This window comes from Macrobrachium rosenbergii, chromosome 25 (genome assembly GCF_040412425.1).
Source record: "Macrobrachium rosenbergii isolate ZJJX-2024 chromosome 25, ASM4041242v1, whole genome shotgun sequence".
In the NCBI taxonomy this organism is placed as follows: domain Eukaryota; kingdom Metazoa; phylum Arthropoda; class Malacostraca; order Decapoda; family Palaemonidae; genus Macrobrachium; species Macrobrachium rosenbergii.
Window position 1 is genome coordinate 15241321 of NC_089765.1, and position 18941 is coordinate 15260261.

At 39.6% G+C, this 18941-nt stretch overlaps 2 protein-coding genes across 3 annotated transcripts in view; one reads left to right on the forward strand and one right to left on the reverse strand.

Moving 5' to 3' along the window:
* LOC136852370 (uncharacterized) overlaps nucleotides 1–9450 on the forward strand; it is a 38538-nt gene extending 29088 nt beyond the window's left edge. Inside the window, exons 3-12 of one of the 2 annotated variants that reach the window (XM_067126959.1) lie at nucleotides 2407–2472; nucleotides 3053–3122; nucleotides 3738–3931; nucleotides 4969–5156; nucleotides 6079–6218; nucleotides 6610–6836; nucleotides 7164–7298; nucleotides 7418–7642; nucleotides 8042–8193; nucleotides 8512–9450. In XM_067126959.1, coding sequence (XP_066983060.1) covers nucleotides 2407–2472; nucleotides 3053–3122; nucleotides 3738–3931; nucleotides 4969–5156; nucleotides 6079–6218; nucleotides 6610–6836; nucleotides 7164–7298; nucleotides 7418–7642; nucleotides 8042–8193; nucleotides 8512–8635 — 1521 coding nt within the window. In that variant the 3' untranslated portion in view covers nucleotides 8636–9450. Of the gene's footprint in view, nucleotides 1–2406; nucleotides 2473–3052; nucleotides 3123–3737; nucleotides 3932–4968; nucleotides 5157–6078; nucleotides 6219–6609; nucleotides 6837–7163; nucleotides 7299–7417; nucleotides 7646–8041; nucleotides 8194–8511 lie in introns of both variants that reach the window. The other variant, XM_067126958.1, reaches the window with a different exon arrangement.
* A 3569-nt stretch (nucleotides 9451–13019) lies between these two features.
* LOC136852371 (endochitinase-like) lies at nucleotides 13020–18043 on the reverse strand. The gene is made up of 12 exons (XM_067126960.1): nucleotides 17918–18043; nucleotides 17222–17282; nucleotides 16839–17005; nucleotides 15989–16154; nucleotides 15509–15615; nucleotides 15126–15241; nucleotides 14868–14997; nucleotides 14527–14721; nucleotides 14305–14383; nucleotides 13717–13867; nucleotides 13530–13581; nucleotides 13020–13260 (listed from the first exon to the last, which is right to left on the reverse strand). Exons 2-12 carry the CDS (start codon nucleotides 17280–17282, stop codon nucleotides 13252–13254), a joined length of 1233 nt encoding a protein of 410 aa, XP_066983061.1. The 5' UTR covers nucleotides 17918–18043; the 3' UTR covers nucleotides 13020–13251.
* Nucleotides 18044–18941: the final 898 nt, after the last annotated feature.

The following is an 18941-nucleotide window of genomic DNA, read 5'->3' on the forward strand; positions in this document are numbered from 1 at the left end:
ACTCATCAAGTGCTATTCATCACGGGTCGTTAACAAGTAAAGCAGCACCCTTCTCTGGTGCCATGTCCCAGCGAACAGGTGCCACGCATGGGCTCCCCAAAAAAGAACAAGACTGGTGGCAACAGTTGACAATGAAACAACAAACTCTCCTGACACCAGTTGTCCCGCGCAGATGTCATTGACTTGTGCGTCTACGAGGATGCCTCGGGTGAATGACACCGAGACGAAGACTTCCTTTCAACCGGCCCCACCCCCGCGCTGCTGATTGAAGGAGGAATGGGCTGGGTAAAGAAGAGGAAGAAGAAGAAGAAGAGTTTGTTTACATTGCCGTTCTCGTCGGAAAGGCTGCAAAGGGCTTTGCGATGTGGGTTAATGGGAGGCGGCGGAGGCCCCTTCATTAGTCGGGTGGCAAAAGGATGCGGCTTCAAAAACAACTGGCTGGCGACGAAGAAGAGGGATGGCAAAAATCCCGACGCGAGAATGAGGAAGAAGGTGATTAGAATATATCCTTTAGGTCGAAGGAGGTCACACGAGGGAGGCTGCAGGATAGGATCCTTAAGACGTGATCCGAACGGAAAAGGAAGTGAGGGGAGAATGGGGGACTGCGGAGATTATCCGAAGATGGTGAAAGAGAGAGAGAGAGAGAGAGAGAGAGAGAGAGAGAGAGAGAATAAATTTATAAAAAGATCATCAATTCCATTAGAGAGAGAGAGAGAGAGAGAGAGAGAGAGAGAGAGAGAGAGAGAGAGAGAGAGAGAGAGAGAGATAGAGATAGAGAGAGAGAGAGAGAGAGAGAGAGAGAGAGAGCGAGAGAGAGATAGAGATAGAGAGAGAGAGAGAGAGAGAGAGAGAGAGAGATAGATTTTATAACAAGATCTTCGAATTCCATCAGAGAGATCTGGTTCAAGACAGACAAACACACACACACAAAGAGAGAGAGAGAGAGAGAGAGAGAGAGAGAGAGAGAGAGAGAGAGAGAGAGAGAGAGAGAGAGAAAGAGAGAGAATAGATTTTATAACAACATCATTGAGTTCATTAGAGAGATCTGGCTAATGACAGACAAACAGAGAGAGAGAGAGAGAGAGAGAGAGAGAGAGAGAGAGAGAGAGAGAGAGAGAGAGAGAGAGAATAGATTTTATAACAAGATCATTGAGTTCCATTAGAGAGATCTGGCTAAAGAGAGAGAGAGAGAGAGAGAGAGAGAGAGAGAGAGAGAGAGAGAGAGAGAGAGAGAGAGAGAGAGAGAGAGAGAATAGATTTTATAACAAGATCATCGAGTTCATTAGAGAGATCTGGCTAAAGAGAGAGAGTGAGAGAGAGAGAGAGAGAGAGAGAGAGAGAGAGAGAGAGAGAGAGAGAGAGAATAGATTTTATAACAAGATCATCGAATTCCATGAGAGAGAGAGAGAGAGAGAGAGAGAGAGAGAGAGAGAGAGAGAGAGAGAGAGAGAGAAGCCTTCATCTTCCATCAGAGAGATCTGGCAAACTTTGCAATAACAGAAAAGGAAATAACTTATGCTCCACTGAATAAAAAAAAAAAAAAACACCGTACCCACGTGACATTTGCTTAAGGAAAACACCGACTCATGACTAAAGAACTTCTACTGAGAAATAGACAGACTGATAGTTAGTTTTCCCTCTGCAAATGCCATTAAACCCAGGGAACTGTCAAACCACAGTCACGAGACGGATCTAACGCTGGTGTATTCAAGCGTTTTTGTTAGTCTTTTGTTTAACTCTTGCTTTTGGTTAGTGCTTTTGATAACTCTTGCTTTTAGTTAGTGCTTTCGTTAACTCTGATTTTGGTTTAGTGCTTTTGTTTCTGTGAAGGCTTCAAGCAAGCGCGTGGAATTTTCGTATGTTCGTATCTTTGGAAAGCTATTTATTGGTTTTTGTTGTTGTTGTTATGTGAGATATATAAACCCCTTTCGTTCCTTTTACTGTACCTCCTTTCATATTCTCTTTCTCACACCTTACTCTCGTCAACCCTCTCCTAACAATTGATTCATAGTGCAACTGATTTGAGGCTTTCCTCCTATTACACCTTTCAAACCTTTCACTGTCAATCTCCATTCCAGCGCTGAATGACCTCATAGGTCCCAGTGCTTGGCCCTCGGCCTAAATTCTATATCCAGATCAATTCAATTTTTCTTTTGCCTTCCTTTTATATGGGATATGTCTGATTCGCCCTTTCTGCATTTATAACCACTTTGCATGTCTCTCTAGTAATGTATATGTCTAGTGATATGTCTGTGAGTTTGTCTGTAAGTCCGAATTTCAGTTTTCTCTTCACAATATTCATAGATATCTTTATTTATTTATTTATTTATTTATTTATTTATTTATTTATTTATTTATTTATTTATTTATTTATTTATTTATTTATTTATTTATTTATTTTTACAGGGGATGCAAATGCAGAGTCCCAAAGTCAAACCTTGGAAGGAGTGGAGAAGGTGGTGGGAGGAACAGGTAAGGAATAATTATTCTCTCTTTTTACTTTTTCCTTTCGTTATTCCTTCGTTCTTTGCAGAGTTGACCCAGCCATTTTTTTTTACAGTTAACCCGAGATTTATTAAGGATTCTTCTTTCTTATTTTATATAATTTCTTTATTTATTAATATTTCGTTAATATTTTCGATGGCTGATCGATTCACAAAAGATCGTCCTGAAACTGAATTACGAAAATTTGTTCTTATTTTGAAATAACTGAGACATAACTACACTAATAACTAGTGACTAATTACTAATAATCAGAAACATTCTGATCCTAATAAGAGTTTTGGTGTTGAACTGAATTGAATACAGAATATTCTGTATTCAATTCAATTCAACACCAAATTCGAATGCAGAATATTCTGTATTCAATTCAATTCAACACCTAAACTCTTATTAGGATCAGAATGTTTCTGACTATTAGTTATTAGTCACTAGTTATTAGTTATGTTTCAGTTATGTCAAAATAAGAACCTTAAGTAATGCCTACAGTGCACCGCTGGTTTTGTGGTTAATCTTGTGAAGGATTAGCAATTGATTCCTTGTTCTCTTCCAGGACGATCAGTCGAAAAATCACGTAGTGAGCGGACCCAGCAGGGGTCGCCAGTATTATAGCAGAGGTCCAGGTAAGAACGAATATCTGTCTAACTATCTATCTGTCTGTCTATCTATCTATCTATCTGTCTGTCTATAAATGATGAGAGAGACAAAGAATTTTAGATATTTTTTCGAAAGTGAAAGCTTGAGAGAGTGCCAAATTCAAATATGGATTTAGAGAGAGAGAGAGAGAGAGAGAGAGAGAGAGAGAGAGAGAGAGAGAGAGAGAGAGAGAGAATCGCTTCATGACTGTATGTACAAAAATAATTCAGTGGAATATATTTACAAAATATGAATAAATAGAGAGAGAGAGAGAGAGAGAGAGAGAGAGAGAGAGAGAGAGAGAGAGAGAGAGAGAGAATCGATTCATTACTGTATGCACAAAAATAATTCAGTGGAATATATTCACAAAATATAAATAAATAAAGGCAGAGAGAGAGAGAGAGAGAGAGAGAGAGAGAGAGAGAGAGAGAGAGAGAGAGAGAGAGAGAGAGAGATCGATTCAGAGAGAGAAATTTATTCATGACTGTATATACAAAAATGATTCAGTGGAATATATTCACAAAATGTAAATAAATAAAGAGAGAGAGAGAGAGAGAGTGAGAGAGAGAGAGAGACCTTACCTTTCTCTCCCTCCCTGCCAGGCAGCAGGCAGAGCACCCTGACGGGGGCAACGATCCCCGAACCCGGCAGCGACAGTTTCAACTACGACCTGGTGGAACTGGGCGGGGGGCTTTACAACTCGTGGACCAGTTGGTCAAAGTGCTCCCGAAGGTGCAAGCAGAGGCGGAGGAGGACTTGCAGGGTGCCCGCCGTCTGCGGGAGTGCCATGTTGAAGGTAAGGAGGACCAAGAAGAAAATGCCAAGGAGAAGATGGGAGGAATTGCGCAATCGAGTTTTCTGTACGGTCGCTTCAGCGCAAAATCAAGGCCACCGAAGATAGGTCTATCTTTCGCTGGTCTCGGTGTAATGCTGTAGGAGCCGCGGCCCATGAAATCTTTCTTATATCGTTGCCAAAAGCACGATTATGGCTAACTTCAACGTTAAATAAAATAAAAATGACTGGGGCTAGAGGGCTGCAATTTGGTATGTTTGATGATTGGAGGGTGGATGATCAACATACCAATTTGCAGCCCTCTAGCCTCAGTAGATTTTAAGATCTGAGGGCGGACAGAATAAAGTGCGGACGGACAGACAAAGCCGGAACAATAGTTTTCTCTTACAGAAAACTAAAAAGTAAAGCAAATGAAAGTCAATTTTTCAGTTGAGTATAACTTGACAATCGGCCATTCGATCTACATTGCATGATGCAACTGCACTTGACTGTAATGATCTCATTATATTGTTGGAATGAAATAAACTTTTGGGGTTATAAACTGACCTGTGACCTCGTAAAAATGTCAAGGTCAAAATAATTGCAGGAAAACATTCACTGGCGCTAAAGATAGATATATACTAAGTTTCATAAGTATCCTTTAGCACTGCTACATTAACTACAATTTTTAAGCAAATGGGGATTATCTTCAAATGTTTTGTTATATATATATATTACTAGTTTTTTTGTGTATATGTTTATTCTGTTGCTATGATAAAGTAGCCTTGTTTTCCTTTCTAAATGCATAGTCTATAACAGCATCAGGATCAGACGGTAATCCTTCCAAAATTGCTATAAACTCTTTATAGGCCTAAAATCCTGTAACCCCGGGTGGCTCAGTTCCTTTTTGAAAATTCAATCATCAAATATCTTTCATGATCTATTTTAATCTTCCCCTGAGAATTAATTTACTGGCATTTTTTCCCCTTAATTTTCTAGTTTGAATTCTGCTCCAATTCCTTAACTCAGAACGCGAATTCACCAAACCTTACCACCTTCAGGAAGAGCGAAGCTGTAGCGGGGGCCGTTGCACAGGCAGAAGGCCTTTCCACATCATACGCCCGGAGGAATTCACTCGCCAGCCGCCTAAGAACGACATGAGAGTCCTCCTCAATTTCAACTCCATGTTCTACACTCGCTGGTCCCGCTGGTCCTCCTGCAGTAGATCCTGTCTGACGAGGAGACACAGGTGAGTCCTACAGGATACAGTGGAAAGTTGAGCTGAGAGTCAGGGTCGGCAGGAAACAGAGACAACTAATCATGAATGGTGTATGCCCATACACCATTCATGATTGACTTCATTGGGGCTTGTTATTAATATGGTAGGTGCTTAGCCTAACTGTATGGATTTACAGTTATTAATTATGAATTACAGTTATTAATATAACTGACTTCATTGGGGCTTGTTATTAATATGGTAGGTGCTTAGCTTAACTGTATGGATTTACAGTTATTAATATGATTTACAGTTATTAATATAACTGACTTCATTGGGGCTTGTTGATAATATGGTAGGTGTTTAGCTTAAGTGTATGGATTTACAGTTATTAATATGATTTACAGTTATAAATAAGATTTACAGTTATTAATATAATAGACTTCATTGGGGCTTGTTATTAATATGGCAGGTGTTTAGCTTAACTGTATGGATTTACTAAAACCAAAGTAAATTGCATAAAGGCATCTTTAAGGATATTTCAGTACAGACAAGTTCCAGCAGTTAAAGATATATTTGGATATTCTTGTTTTATTGTATGTTCAAAGATAGAATGACAGTAAATATGCAGGAAAAATCAATGGCCTGGGACATTAATGCACCATGCCCCAAGGAATAAGAACACTTTGGGTAAGACAATGCTTTTAAATGCCCTTAAAATTCTCTATTGTCCCTGCAGGATATGAGTTTTTCTGGTGTGGAATTCACCAAATACCCAATGGGATGGAATCTGATGCTCCATTCTCAGTTCTGTTGTCGTAGATAAACAACAGAAAATAAGCAAGAGTAGAAATAACAGGTAGATTCTTATATGTATTCTACAAAGAATCAGTCCCTTCCTTTTGTCTTTCTAAATGATTTTTGTTTTTTTTATGTCCTCTCTCTCATCTTACAGGTCCTGTAAGTATCCCTTATTCTGCGGTGCTCGCGTGGTGAACGAAGAGGCCTATTGCTACGTCGAAGGGTCCCTGTGTGAAAAGTGGTACAGACGCAACAGGAAGCAACCAAGGAAGCATAAGCCCAAAGGAGATGGTGGTAAGCTAGTACAGTTGGTAACGCGTTGGCCTCGTAATCTTGGGGACCAGCGTTCGCTCCCCATCAAGGAGCGGATAGTGAGACTGTCTACTGGATGGTTACTGCCATGAGTGACGTCGTGATGGGGGTTGGGGGTTACCCAACTGATGTCTGCCCGAGAGGCAATAACCTGTGGGAGGACTGAAACCACCAAACTTTAGACCTTTTTTTTTTTTACTTTAAGCTTGCCCTCAATCAAATAGAATAGGATATCTAGCTTTGTTGGATGGATGCATGATATTTAGGGCAAAAGCCCAGGCACTGGGACCAAGAAGGCTTTTACAGAACAAGCAAGCAAGTGCTCAAGTTTAAAGATACTATAATTAATGTCCTATAAATTCTCTCCCTCCAGGCGAAGACGACAGTGAACCACTCAAGACCCAAGTGTCCACTACTCCCTATACACCATCTCACTCCTCCTTCTCCTGGTCCTCTTCGTCTTCCCCGGAAAGATCTCTTCCGAAAGAATGTGGCATCAGCAACGTCACGACTCCAAAGTGGAGTCTGAGGATCCTGGGTGGGCGCGAGGCGCAGCCTGGAGAATGGCCATGGCAGGTGGTGATTCTTAACAGATATAGGGTACGGAGGACTGATTTCTCTCTGTTTTTTTTCTCAGTGCAAAGAAATGTTTTGGGCTATCTAGATGCTCGAGCATGTCAGTGAGTCTTGCATGTCTTTGCAAAACTACTAGGCAGACAGATTTATTGCTCTTTCAACATAAAATTAATGTTTTGAATATCCAGTTGTGAATGGTAATTTATCCACAAACCTGAATTAAAGTCTAATAAGAGAGTACCATCTTCATGCAAACTGATTCTTATTTTCATCAATTTTGCCCAATAAACAAGTTTTGGATTTCATCGTCTGACCTGAATTACAAATGTGTTGTATTCTTGTCTTTCAAAGGAGGCTTTCTGCGGTGGAACATTGGTTGCTCCCCAGTGGGTGCTGACAGCAGCTCACTGTGTGAGAAGGAAGCTTTATGTTCGACTTGGCGAGCACGACCTGGCTGTAAGAGAAGGTGCTGAACTGGATTACAAGGTCAGTTCACTGTTTTAATTCTCTTTTAATGAAATAATCAGCCACAGAGGCTTGTTAGGCCTGAATTATATAGTCCACAGAAGGCTACTTCCAGTCAAACTTGTCCTCTCTCTAATCAGGTATCAAGATCAGTTACCCATCCCAAATACGACTCCACAACTGTTGACAATGACGTGGCACTTCTGCAACTCCCAGAACCTGTAGATCCTGGGCCAAGGATTTTCCCCGCTTGCCTTCCAGAGCAAGGGGCCACCTTGCCTGTTGGTGACACTTGCACCATCATAGGATGGGGAAAGGAGAGGAACACCCACATCTTTGGTACAGACGTCCTTCATGAAGCAGAGGTAGTTGTTGACTAGTTTGTGCTAAAGGAAATATTTGCAAGTGTGTAGATAGTAAGGCATTCTTCATAATGTGACAGCTTGTTGGAATATTTTATTCTAGCATGATATTATGCATCAGAATTTTTGAAATTTATCTAGATATCAATGTTTATTATGCTTGACTTGAGAAATGCATAAAATCTGCCAATGAAATTTCTGTATACAAGAACCTGACGGTATTGATCTATTGTTAAACATTTCAGAGACTTACATTTAGCACACCATCTTAGGACAAGTCATATTTCTGGAACGCAGCTGTGAGATCTTTTAACAGAATGTAATATAAAAGCAGTTCCTGAGTGACAGTGACAAAATAGGAAACGAATTATGTATCTCGTTACTTATGAAAGTGGGTTTCAGGTTCCAATCATAGCCAGCAACGTGTGTGAAGCTGTCTATGAGGACTACTACATCACGTCCAACATGTTCTGCGCAGGGTACAGAAGAGGACGCGTCGATTCCTGTGCGGGGGATTCTGGAGGACCTCTTTTGTGCCAACGTCAGGGTAGATGGTCTGTAAAATATGCTGTTGAATTTTTTAAGAAATCTTGACACCCTGTTTGGGGTCATGCTTCTACTGTCCTGCTTAGATTTGCCTTGGGTTCAGAGTTAGGATAGTAAAAGCTAGTCAGTATTCTTCCTTAAGTATTGTCAAAATTAGGATATTTATTTTTCTGCAGAGTTGCTTATTTCAGTGATTTAAGCAAAACATTTGCAGCATTATAAAGAATAAATTAGGGTATTATAAGCCTTGTACAAAATCCTAAAACATAAGAAAGATTTAGTCATTTTTAACCAGCTCTGTCTCATTTCTCATCTTGGCATTTCAGGTACATTTACGGCATCACCTCTTTTGGCGAAGGATGTGGCAAGAGGGGGAAGTTTGGCATCTACGCAAAAGTTTCCAACTATCGCCACTGGGTCCAAAGTGTCATCGCTGCTCCGGATCCTTGAAAGTGATGTTTCGGACAAGTTTCTCATCCTTAGACTGAGAATGTTCATAATGCTCATCCAGGAAAATGATGTATATCCATTCTTAACTTACATTGGGCCATTGTGACAATGATTGCTTCTGACAAAAGGTAACTGATCACCTTTTGTTCAGCAGATCTGGTATGAACCTTGCAAGTACCTGAGTGGCTTCTAATCATCAGAGGTGACTGGAAGCAGAAAAGCTGTGGTGATTGGCCTCACCTCCATTTTCACCATCTGCAAGAACCATAATATTATATTGGCTTTATCTATAAATAAGTGCCAGGTACAAAGAAAGTCATTATCAGGTTAAAGTAAGTGGAATTTGCTTGTCAAGGGAATACCTGGATAGATCTCACATTGAGAATCTTTGAATCAGGTACTATATTATTTCCCACTGGCAATGGGATGATTTCACAGGAGTCATATAAAGGAATCTTGCTTATTTTTTTTTAATACTTTAGCAGTTAGAAATCACTTGTCAATCACATTTATGCAGAAAAAGTCCTATTGACAGGTGGTTGGTTGTAAAGTTGGACAGAAAACCAAATAGCCAGTCACTGGTAAAGAAGTGTCTGCTGATATCAACATTCATGAACAATGATACAGCATTATCCGCTGCTATTTTGTGCTTTTATGATGTGTGAGAGTTCCTGTAAATTTACAATTGAAATTATAGGATCAATGCGATGACACTCAGATATTACAGTCACTCAGAAATCTATATGCATGCTGTGGGAGTGACAGTGGTAACGAAAATGACCACATTAGTTTTATTGTCGGAACACAATTCAGACGTCAGTTGACTCTAAAACCGGAGGCTGTAATAGGAATCTAGGACCTATTACCCTTTAATTTGTATTCATGTATTTCCCCTTCTCTGTCCCTTAAAAAGTAAACATTGAGGAAGCCATGGAAATGTCCCCGTCCTAACCTGTCCTAACCTAGGATGCCCATCAGCTACAGCCAGACTTCCTTCCTTTAAATTTAGCCAGAAAGTGGCAACTGTATTTACAGGCATGGATCCTATCCTATCCTCAAACTTTACCTAAGTAGGATACTGCATTCTACCGTCTATCTGAATGAGCAAGGCCTTACCGTAGCCAGAGAGTGTAGCAGAGGTATTTGTGGGGTTGCAGCCTAACCTAACCTAGGAAGCAGGGTCTACCTTGCCTGAATGTTTGCTCCGCTCTCACTCCACCTGAGTATTGTAAACACTTGGTATGTTACTTACCACAGGGCTGGGAGGTCAATGGCTTTGATTCATCAGTGGGGGTTGGATCCATTATGCTTCCAATAGGCTATCTGGGTGTGGATAAGTTTTGTGCCTTCCAGGAGAAAGTTATACGGACGTTGCTCATTCCTGCTCCTTTTCCAAAGAGGTCCCCTTAGTTATGTTCACTGAAAAATCACGTGAAACGTGTTTCGAATTCTTTGGAACTTTTGCCAAATGACTACAAGAACACTTAATCACTTGAGGTCTGAAAACGCACAATTTTCGGCAGATCAGGAGGTACATTGCACCTGGTATTTAAACAAGCTTCTGTACAGACCATGCCTGAAAAGAATAGCAGCTGCCGAAACAGAGAAGAGCGTGAATATTTCAGGAACTTGACCACAAAAATCTATGAGATTTTAATTGATTATCCCCTTACCTACCCAAACATCATGGATGGAAGGAACAGAATGTGCAGGCGCCATCTTTTGCTGCCTGTATTCTGTCCTCCTTAAGAGGTTGGTACCAATCTTGTAAGACGGTCTGGACTGGAGAGTGGAAACCTCACGAAGACGCTAGAAAGATCAAATGGGGTCCTTGGAAAAATGACAAAGCTATCCTGCGGGAAGATGTAAGTATCTCGCTTATGAATAATAACTAGCCCTTTACATTCCCGAAGGAAAAAAAAAAGTTTTATTATGGAACTGAAACCGAAATGATGTGGCCTTAGTTATTTTTATATGAATCCAGTAAACAAGTAAATCTTTTAATTATGCCTTGAACTTCGTATCAAACTGCTTCAGAGAAAACAAATCAAGACTTTCGTTTATCAGCTGCTAAGAACTAAAACTGAATGGTTTGCAAGCGTGCACAGACAAACACTCACGCAATATATATATATATATATATATATATATATATATATATATATATATATATATATACATACATATATATATTTCTCATGCGTATGCATATCTAAAAGCCTTGATATAACTTCACTAATTCACAAACGTTGTCGCCGTTTCTGAAATCTCCATTTCCTGCATTCGACACATTTTGTACATAGCGAACTTTCCCAAACACATAAATAGCCAATCGAAAGCTTCTCCATACGTAATAATTTTTCGTGTATTGTGATACGCCAAATTGTAACTTACACGAAAATGAGTGACCTGATTAGAATAGTGTACAGCGCGCATAACTCGGCCGAGTTTTCGTTATATATAAATATATACAAATATATATATTTTTTCCCCCTCTTTCGTGACGTCTACTACTACTGGGTTGACTTGCTCACTGATATCCGCTAATCATCCGCTGCATCTTTCTCTGTTTGTATCTGAAAACTTCCTCCACTTTTCTTCACCTGGGCGTGAGAAATCCAACATACATATTTATTTGCCAAAACCTGTTTGTACATTTTTTTTGTAATAAATTTCTAATAAATTTGCTTCTTTATTTCCTTTGATGATGAGGGTCCCATAATTACCATGTGGATGTGATCAGCGATTTCCATACATTTTGGCGTCACAGCAGCAATGGTCTTAGGCAACAGAAATGTCAGGGTTTCAAATACTGAGCCGATTGAAGGAGCACTCAGCTCTTCTTAGAAACTGTCTGAGAAATAATAGAACTTTTATCTTCGAAATTCCCAGGGAAGTTCTGAATTTTATAAAACAAAGTACAAACATTCAAATATAAGTGCTGTGACTTAGAATGAACATTATAATAAAAACTATAAATTTCAAGATCTGTGTTTACTGAATGTGGTTCACACCGATTTGATCACATGAATTTTATAATAAAGAAAAAGATTCTTTTTTATTATATATATATTTTTTAAATTGTAAAAAGCAAAGCAAACCTGTTAAGTGGACTACTGGGCCACTCAATAAAAATAAAATAATTAATCAACTCGTCTCAGAAAAAACAGGAGGCTAAGAACAGTACAAAAATTAATATTTTTTTTAACTGAAGAATATTAGCCGTTAGGGAGTAGTGCCGTCAGTGCGTCTCATGCGGTGCACCGTAGGCATTACTTAAGGTTCTTTGTAGAGTGCCTTCGGCCCCTAGCTGCAACCCCTTTCATTCCTTTTACTGTACCTCCTTTCACATTCTCTTTCTTCCATCTTACTTTCCACCCTCTCCTAAAAATTCATCGTGCAACTGCTTTGAGGTTTTCCTCTTGTTACACCTTTCAGACCTTTTACTGTCAATTTCCGTTTCAGCGCTGAATGACCTCATAAGTCCCAGTGCTTGACCTTTGGCCTAAATTCTATATTCACTTCACTTCATATGTGTACTTAATAACACCGAGTTCATTTCGAATGCGTGAGAACTTTTCCTCACTTTCAGGCAACACTGATTAGGCAGCTTAAGAACTGCTAGCATCTGGGCAGTTCCCGAGTTCCAAGGACAGTTTACAGTACACGGTTAGTATGACTTTTCGTACTTAGTTCGATGTATCGAGGATAATTAATACTTTTTTTTTTTATCAGAGTATTGCTGGGTACGTGATCGTACATAAATGTATCATAAATATTACCTGCTATTTTTCGATGCACACACGCGCATATATATCGAGTTTTCTGTACAGCGCATAATCAAGGCCACCGAAAATAGATCTAGCTTTCGGTGGTCTCGGTATAATGCTGTATGAGCCGCGGTCCGTGAAACTTTAACCACGGGCCGGTGGTGGCCTATACTATGTCGTTGCCAGAAGCACGATTATGGCTAACTTTAACCTTAAATAAAATAAAGACTACTGAGGCTAGAGGGCTGCAATTTGGTATGTTTGATGATTTGAGGGTGGATGATCAACATACCAATTTGCAGCCCTCTTGCCTCAGTAGTTTTTAAGATCTGAGGGCGGACAGAGCCGGCACAATAGTTTTCTTTTCAGAAAACTAAAAATTGATATCGCAACTCTATAGAGTTCAAGTAAACAGCTCTGAGTATCTACTAACTTTATGTTTTGATATATTTAAGATAAGCCTGAGTAAATCCCATGATTTATTTTTACTTCCATCTCTCTCTTCTTTCAAATCTGGCTTCTATTTGAGTTGAATTTTCCAGCCTCAGGCAATAAAACTGAGATCAATAGACACTCAGTGACACCTTCTGAAGAAAGCCGTATAAAAAAAAATATTGTTCAAATACAATTTTATTTTTATTGATGACAATTTTACAAGAATTCCTGATCGAGGATTTTCACTCTAGCAAGACGCGAGTTTGTAGAACCGCTCCAGAAATCAACTGGTCACAGATTTTGAGTAGCCTGGAGGATCAATTTTGGTGGTGGCCACATTCCGGCAAGATATTTATTTCCTGGTTCCTTTTCAGGTACCGAAATGCTCTTCTTGATAATAATTGGTGTCTCTTAGTTCTTCTGTAAGGAGTAAGAAGTTGACAATTAGGTTATTAAGGGAATACATTCATGATCTGATCACTGGATTTTGACAAGAAAGCGTCAATGGGTTCGTTATACTTCAAGGTTTCATTATTTTGATTCTTACTGTAATTATTCATATATCAAAACTAGTAGTGCTGTTTCTTGCTGATGAAACTACAGAAATAACATTTATTCATTCGACGAATGTATTAGTTATTCATTCTATGCAATTTTACAGAACGAAAATCCATTTAGAAAAAACCAACCTTTGGTGTGGTTTCGGGAACAACGTAGTCCTTCAGTCCGCTGTAGATGACACTGAAAAATAAAAGAGAGGTTGATGTAAGTCACTAAGCTGATAAAAGTCAGTGTATGGATGCAGTTAAGTTCAGGAGAGAGAGAGAGAGAGAGAGAGAGAGAGAGAGAGAGAGAGAGAGAGAGAGAGACACTCACTTCATCATGGGGTTAGCGCCCAGTCCACACCAGTTGTGCCAATCGTCCTGATCGATGGCCCAGGTCATGGCGCCAAGGTAACCTTTCTCCTTAACGAGATCCATTTTCAGTTTGAGGCTGTCTGGGTCTTCGTACCCTACCCACTGGTCATCTGGGGAAGATGGGAAAGAAATATCAAGTTTAAAGCATTAAGGTCATCCATAACTTCAGAGGTGGACAGTTCTAAGATCAAAGATCAGAGGTCTGTAAGCCAGAAGGCTTATTTGATTTTGTTTCAGAATGGACAAACAGTTAAAGTATATCAAGTATACTTTAACTGTTTGAAAATAAACAGTTAAAGTATACTTAATAGAAGTTTCTTAGAATTTGTATCATGCAAAACTATCTTGCAAAGCCCTAACTATTTGTTATAGCTGTAACTGACATAATTGCAATGTACACTTTAGCAAGGTTTTTCTAAGATAAGCTACTTGGCAAAACCGCAGCTCAGACATGCAAAAGTAAGTATATTCTGCATTCAATAAAAGCAATACTGCAATAGAAAGTATCGTGAACAGTTAAGAAGATATTCATCCCCAAGAAATGTACCTTTGTATGTGTAGGGCACAAGACCCTCGTCATCATACTCAGGAACCCAGGCTGTGTCGTCCAGCATCATCTTGCAGACCTGTGGAAGGTTCATGAATATAAGAAGGATTAGCAATACAGTCCACTGTATCTTAGAATACAGTAGTAAATCACAATGAATAATCTTAACCCCCAACACAACCCTCCTTCAAATGACCAAAGATACTCAAAACGACAAAATACCTCGAAATAGGCTAGGGTGCCATAGGCCTCTGTGTAAGGGCCTGGGTTTCCACCTCCAATCCACTGCTTAATGCCAGCGTGAATGTCGTGCATTGAAGGTGATGCCAGGGTGTACGTGCGGGCATAGAATGGCGTTCCCACCACCAGCTTGTTTGCAGGGCAGCCGAATTCCACCCAGAGAAGAGCGCCGTCGTTCTGGTGAAATTGTAAACAAACGGTTACTCAGACCATCCAAGCGATAACGGCAGTTGCTTATAGTACTATCACTCTAGACGTAATACTCTAACGAAAGAGTTAGCTTTTGAAGTGCTCTCACCGCTCCATTAACAAGGAATACTGACCACATTCAGGGTTTCGTAGGATGTCCACTTGTCCCACGTAGGCCTAGTGTACAGCATGGAGTGAACGTCAGCGAAGTTGCACCAGTTACCTCTCAGATCGTAGGTCATCAAGTGGAGGGCATCCAGCAACCTGCAATAACACCATGTTAAAACAATGAGTTTGAGATCGTTTAAAAGTGATGTTTTCTTTCATAGCAACTACTGAAAGGCATTTATTAGGAAAATGATCTCACAACATCCAACTAGAAGGTAACTGACCCGCAAAGCTCGGGTACGTGGTATCCTTCTTGGAGTCTGAACCTGGCCACTGGCACGGCAGCTGTGAGTTCCCATCCCATGGCTTCGGCGTCCATGGCGGCTCGGAGTTCTTGCACCTGAAAGATTTATGATTTTGGGAAGGAATCAGTGTTTTGTACTGTTTCACGTCAACTGAAAAGTCTCGATGCGCATAGTGAAGTAAAGAAAAATTAGTACCTAGGACTACATATGTTCCTTGGGACCATTTTTTCAAGCGTCATAGCTTTAAGATATATGATAGCTCATGGAAAGGTTAGGTTCTTTAGGCTAAAGCAGCCAGTTTTGGCTTTGACCCCACAAACTACTTTTGAAGAATTTCAGTGACTTTATACGTCAACACTTACGAACAAGAGGAAGTTGTCCTTGTCGGAGTACTGGCCACCCCTGTCACTTGCCCCGGGGTACTCCCAGTCGAGATCGAAGCCATCGAAGTTGTATTGGTGAAGGAATGCTGTAAACATTCAGGTAGGGTGATTTTCAAGTATTATATGACGTTAAATTTGCATATGGTTAAGATTGGCATGAACTTCCAGAATCATTTGTGTATCATTTTAATTACTAGTATACAGAACATTTAAGCTCGGACTCTATGTACATTTTATAATACCAAGAGGTTTATGCTTCTTCTGTGATCTAGCTTACCATGGCAGACCTGTCATAGAACAATTTCCTTCCAAAACAGTCGTGACATTATCCCAAAAGTAATGTGAAGAAAAAGAGCACTCTCAGTAAGCCTAGTGACCACAATCTACTTCTAGAGGGTGTCTTTGTTGTTTCCATGAAGAACAAATAATGGAAAGTATCTGAAACACTGCAACACTCACCAACGATGCTCTTGATGAAGCTGGCTCTCCTCTCGGGAACGCTCACCATCTGGGAGTATTTCTTGCCGCCTTCGCCCCATCCTCCGACGGCGATGGTGGTCTTCAGGTCAGGGTACTTGGTTTTCAGACCAGTGAAGCGCTCGTAGTTCTTGCCCTGAACGTCCAGCTGTAAATAAACATTGAGATGAGTCTACCTCACTCAGTGAGAAAAGCGACATTCTACATTTTAAAGATGACATAAGGCTTTATCTCTTACCTCGAGTATTTAGATAAATCCTCCTCACTCAGTGAGAAAAGCAACATTCTACATTTTAAGGATGAAGTGAGGCTTTATCTCCTACCTCGAGTATTTAGATAAATCCTCCTCACTCAGTGAGAAAAGCAACATTCTACATTTTAAGGATGAAATGAGGCTTTATCTCTTACCTAGAGTATTTAGATAAATCCTCCTCACTCAGTAAGAAAAGCAACATTCCACATTTTAATGATGAAATGAGGCATAATCTCCAACCCCGAAAATTGACATAAATCCACCTCGCTCAGTAAGAAACGCAACATTCCACATTTTAAAGATGAAATGAGGCTCTATCTCCTACCTCGAGTATTTAGATAAATCCACCTCGCTCAGTAAGAAAGCAACATTCCACATTTTAAAGATGAAACAAGGCTTTATCTCCTACCTCGAGTATTTAGATAAATCCATCTCGCTCAGTAAGAAAAACAACATTCTACATTTTAAAGATGAAACAAGGCTTTATCTCCTATCTCGAACATTGACATAAATCCACCTCGCTCAGTAAGAAACGCAACATTCCACATTTTAAGGATGAAATGAGGCTCTATCTCCTACCTCAGGATCTAGGACGAGGATCTCCCAGGTGACGTTGGAGACGCCGCAGAAGGAGTAGATCAGGTGGGTGCAGAGATCCGCAGGGATGTCATCGATGTCGTAGGCGCCCTCGCCAGGACGGTAGGCGGCCCAGCTCTCGTAATAACAGGCGCGTCTCCCGGGCGTCTCTGCAGAGTGCGAGAGAGCGCATGCGCAGTCGTAACAATGATTTTTGTTGACATTCATCTCGGTCAAATCAGACATTATTATTTTATATCTTGCAAAATGATTTCATGGATTATCGAGTGATCTGAATTGCAATAATAATAATAATAATAATAATAATAATAATAATAATAATAATAATAATAATAATAATAATAATAATAATATCAGCAACTTACGAGCATCAACTGCTACTATGACAACTCCGAAGAGTATGGCTACTGCCCAGCGCGGGATCATCTGGGAAAGACGATAAAAACAAGTAAAAAATGCGGCCCATGAAACTCTCGGCCGGCCGTGGTGGCCTGTCCTATATCGTTGCCAGAAGCACGATTATGACTAACTTTAAATCTTAAATAAGATCAAAACTACTGAGGCTAGAGGGCTGAAATTTGGTATGCTTGATGATTGGAGGGTGGATGATCTACATACCAATTTACAGCCCTCTAGCCTCAGTAGTTCTTAAGATCTGAGGTCGGACAGATAATGCGGACAGAAAAGGTGCGGAAAGAATAAAGTGCGGACGGACAGACAAAGCCGGCACAATAGTTTTCTTTTCAGAAAACTAAAATAAGTAAATTATTATAAATTCATTGAACTTTAGCTTAACTTACGAAGTTACCATCAGTACTTTATACCGATTTTAGGCGGCTGAGAGCCAGTTAATAAACTGACATTAACATCTGAGAACAGAATTTTGAAATAATTTCTTATCGTAGAGAAAATTAACTGAGAAATGACATTGCTAAATAAAATTTATCGCTGCTACCATATTACAAATATATATATATATATATATATATATATATATATATATATATATATATATATATATATATATATATATATATATAGTATAGATTTTTGTATCTCACCGTTAGTAGGGAGTCAAGGCCACTTGTTGTCTATGAACTGTATTCTCAGTCTTCTTCGCCCAGACTACGGACTGGGGGCATGGACTGGGACTTATATGCCAGTGAAACGAAAACAAAAACAGCGACAAAAAAAACACAAAAATGTGCTTGCTTTGGGGGCGGGCTTATCACCGTGTGAATTCCATTGTTGTTCATGTTCAGGATATTTCAAAAATCGATTTTTCAAACGATTCCGTATGTATTTTCTCTTTTTCTTTTCTTGTGTGTGTGAATTTATCGTCAAGGTAAAGAGAACATTTGCAGGTGGCTGGTTTTTTGAAAAGTTCATACGTCCTTGGTTCACTGAATCCAAAATGATAAATCTTCGCACCCAAAGTTGACTGTGATCTGTTTTTGTGCTCACAGAATTTGTGGTTTTCCAGAGCGTGATTATCTTACGCTTTATTTAGCAAAACGTTCCCAGTGCACTAAGCCAAGTACATTACAGTGGCGTGTCTTGCAATTTTAAACGACTTTCTTATAATCTGACTTTAAAGCATCATATAAATTGATCAAAGACACCTATTAACCACAGCAAATATAATATGCCCACAGCAGTATTCAATACTCTTTCTGTGTTGTGTTTAGTTCTGGGAAACCATACTTTCATCTAAACTCAGACTGTTATTTCTAAATATGCCTAGGCATGGTTTTTGATGCCTCTTATTTTCTTCGAAGAAGATTTTAGCTTATTTCGTCCTTCAATCTTCCTGAGCTTCTCTTTTTGGTATCATTTAACCCTTTTTTTCGAAATTTGCCAAAATTCCAAAATTTGGTTCATTATCGACAATATTATCTTCTCCACTATTAATTTTGAGAACATTTCACTACTATTTTACCGTGATGGAAGGAAATTTAATGATATAGCTATTATGGTAGGCAAGATTAAGATGACAAATATAAACATCCCTGCATCTTGGATGTTTTTTTCTATAGACTTGCCTGAATATGCTCACTGATACCATTTAGATCCTTCTCTCTAAAA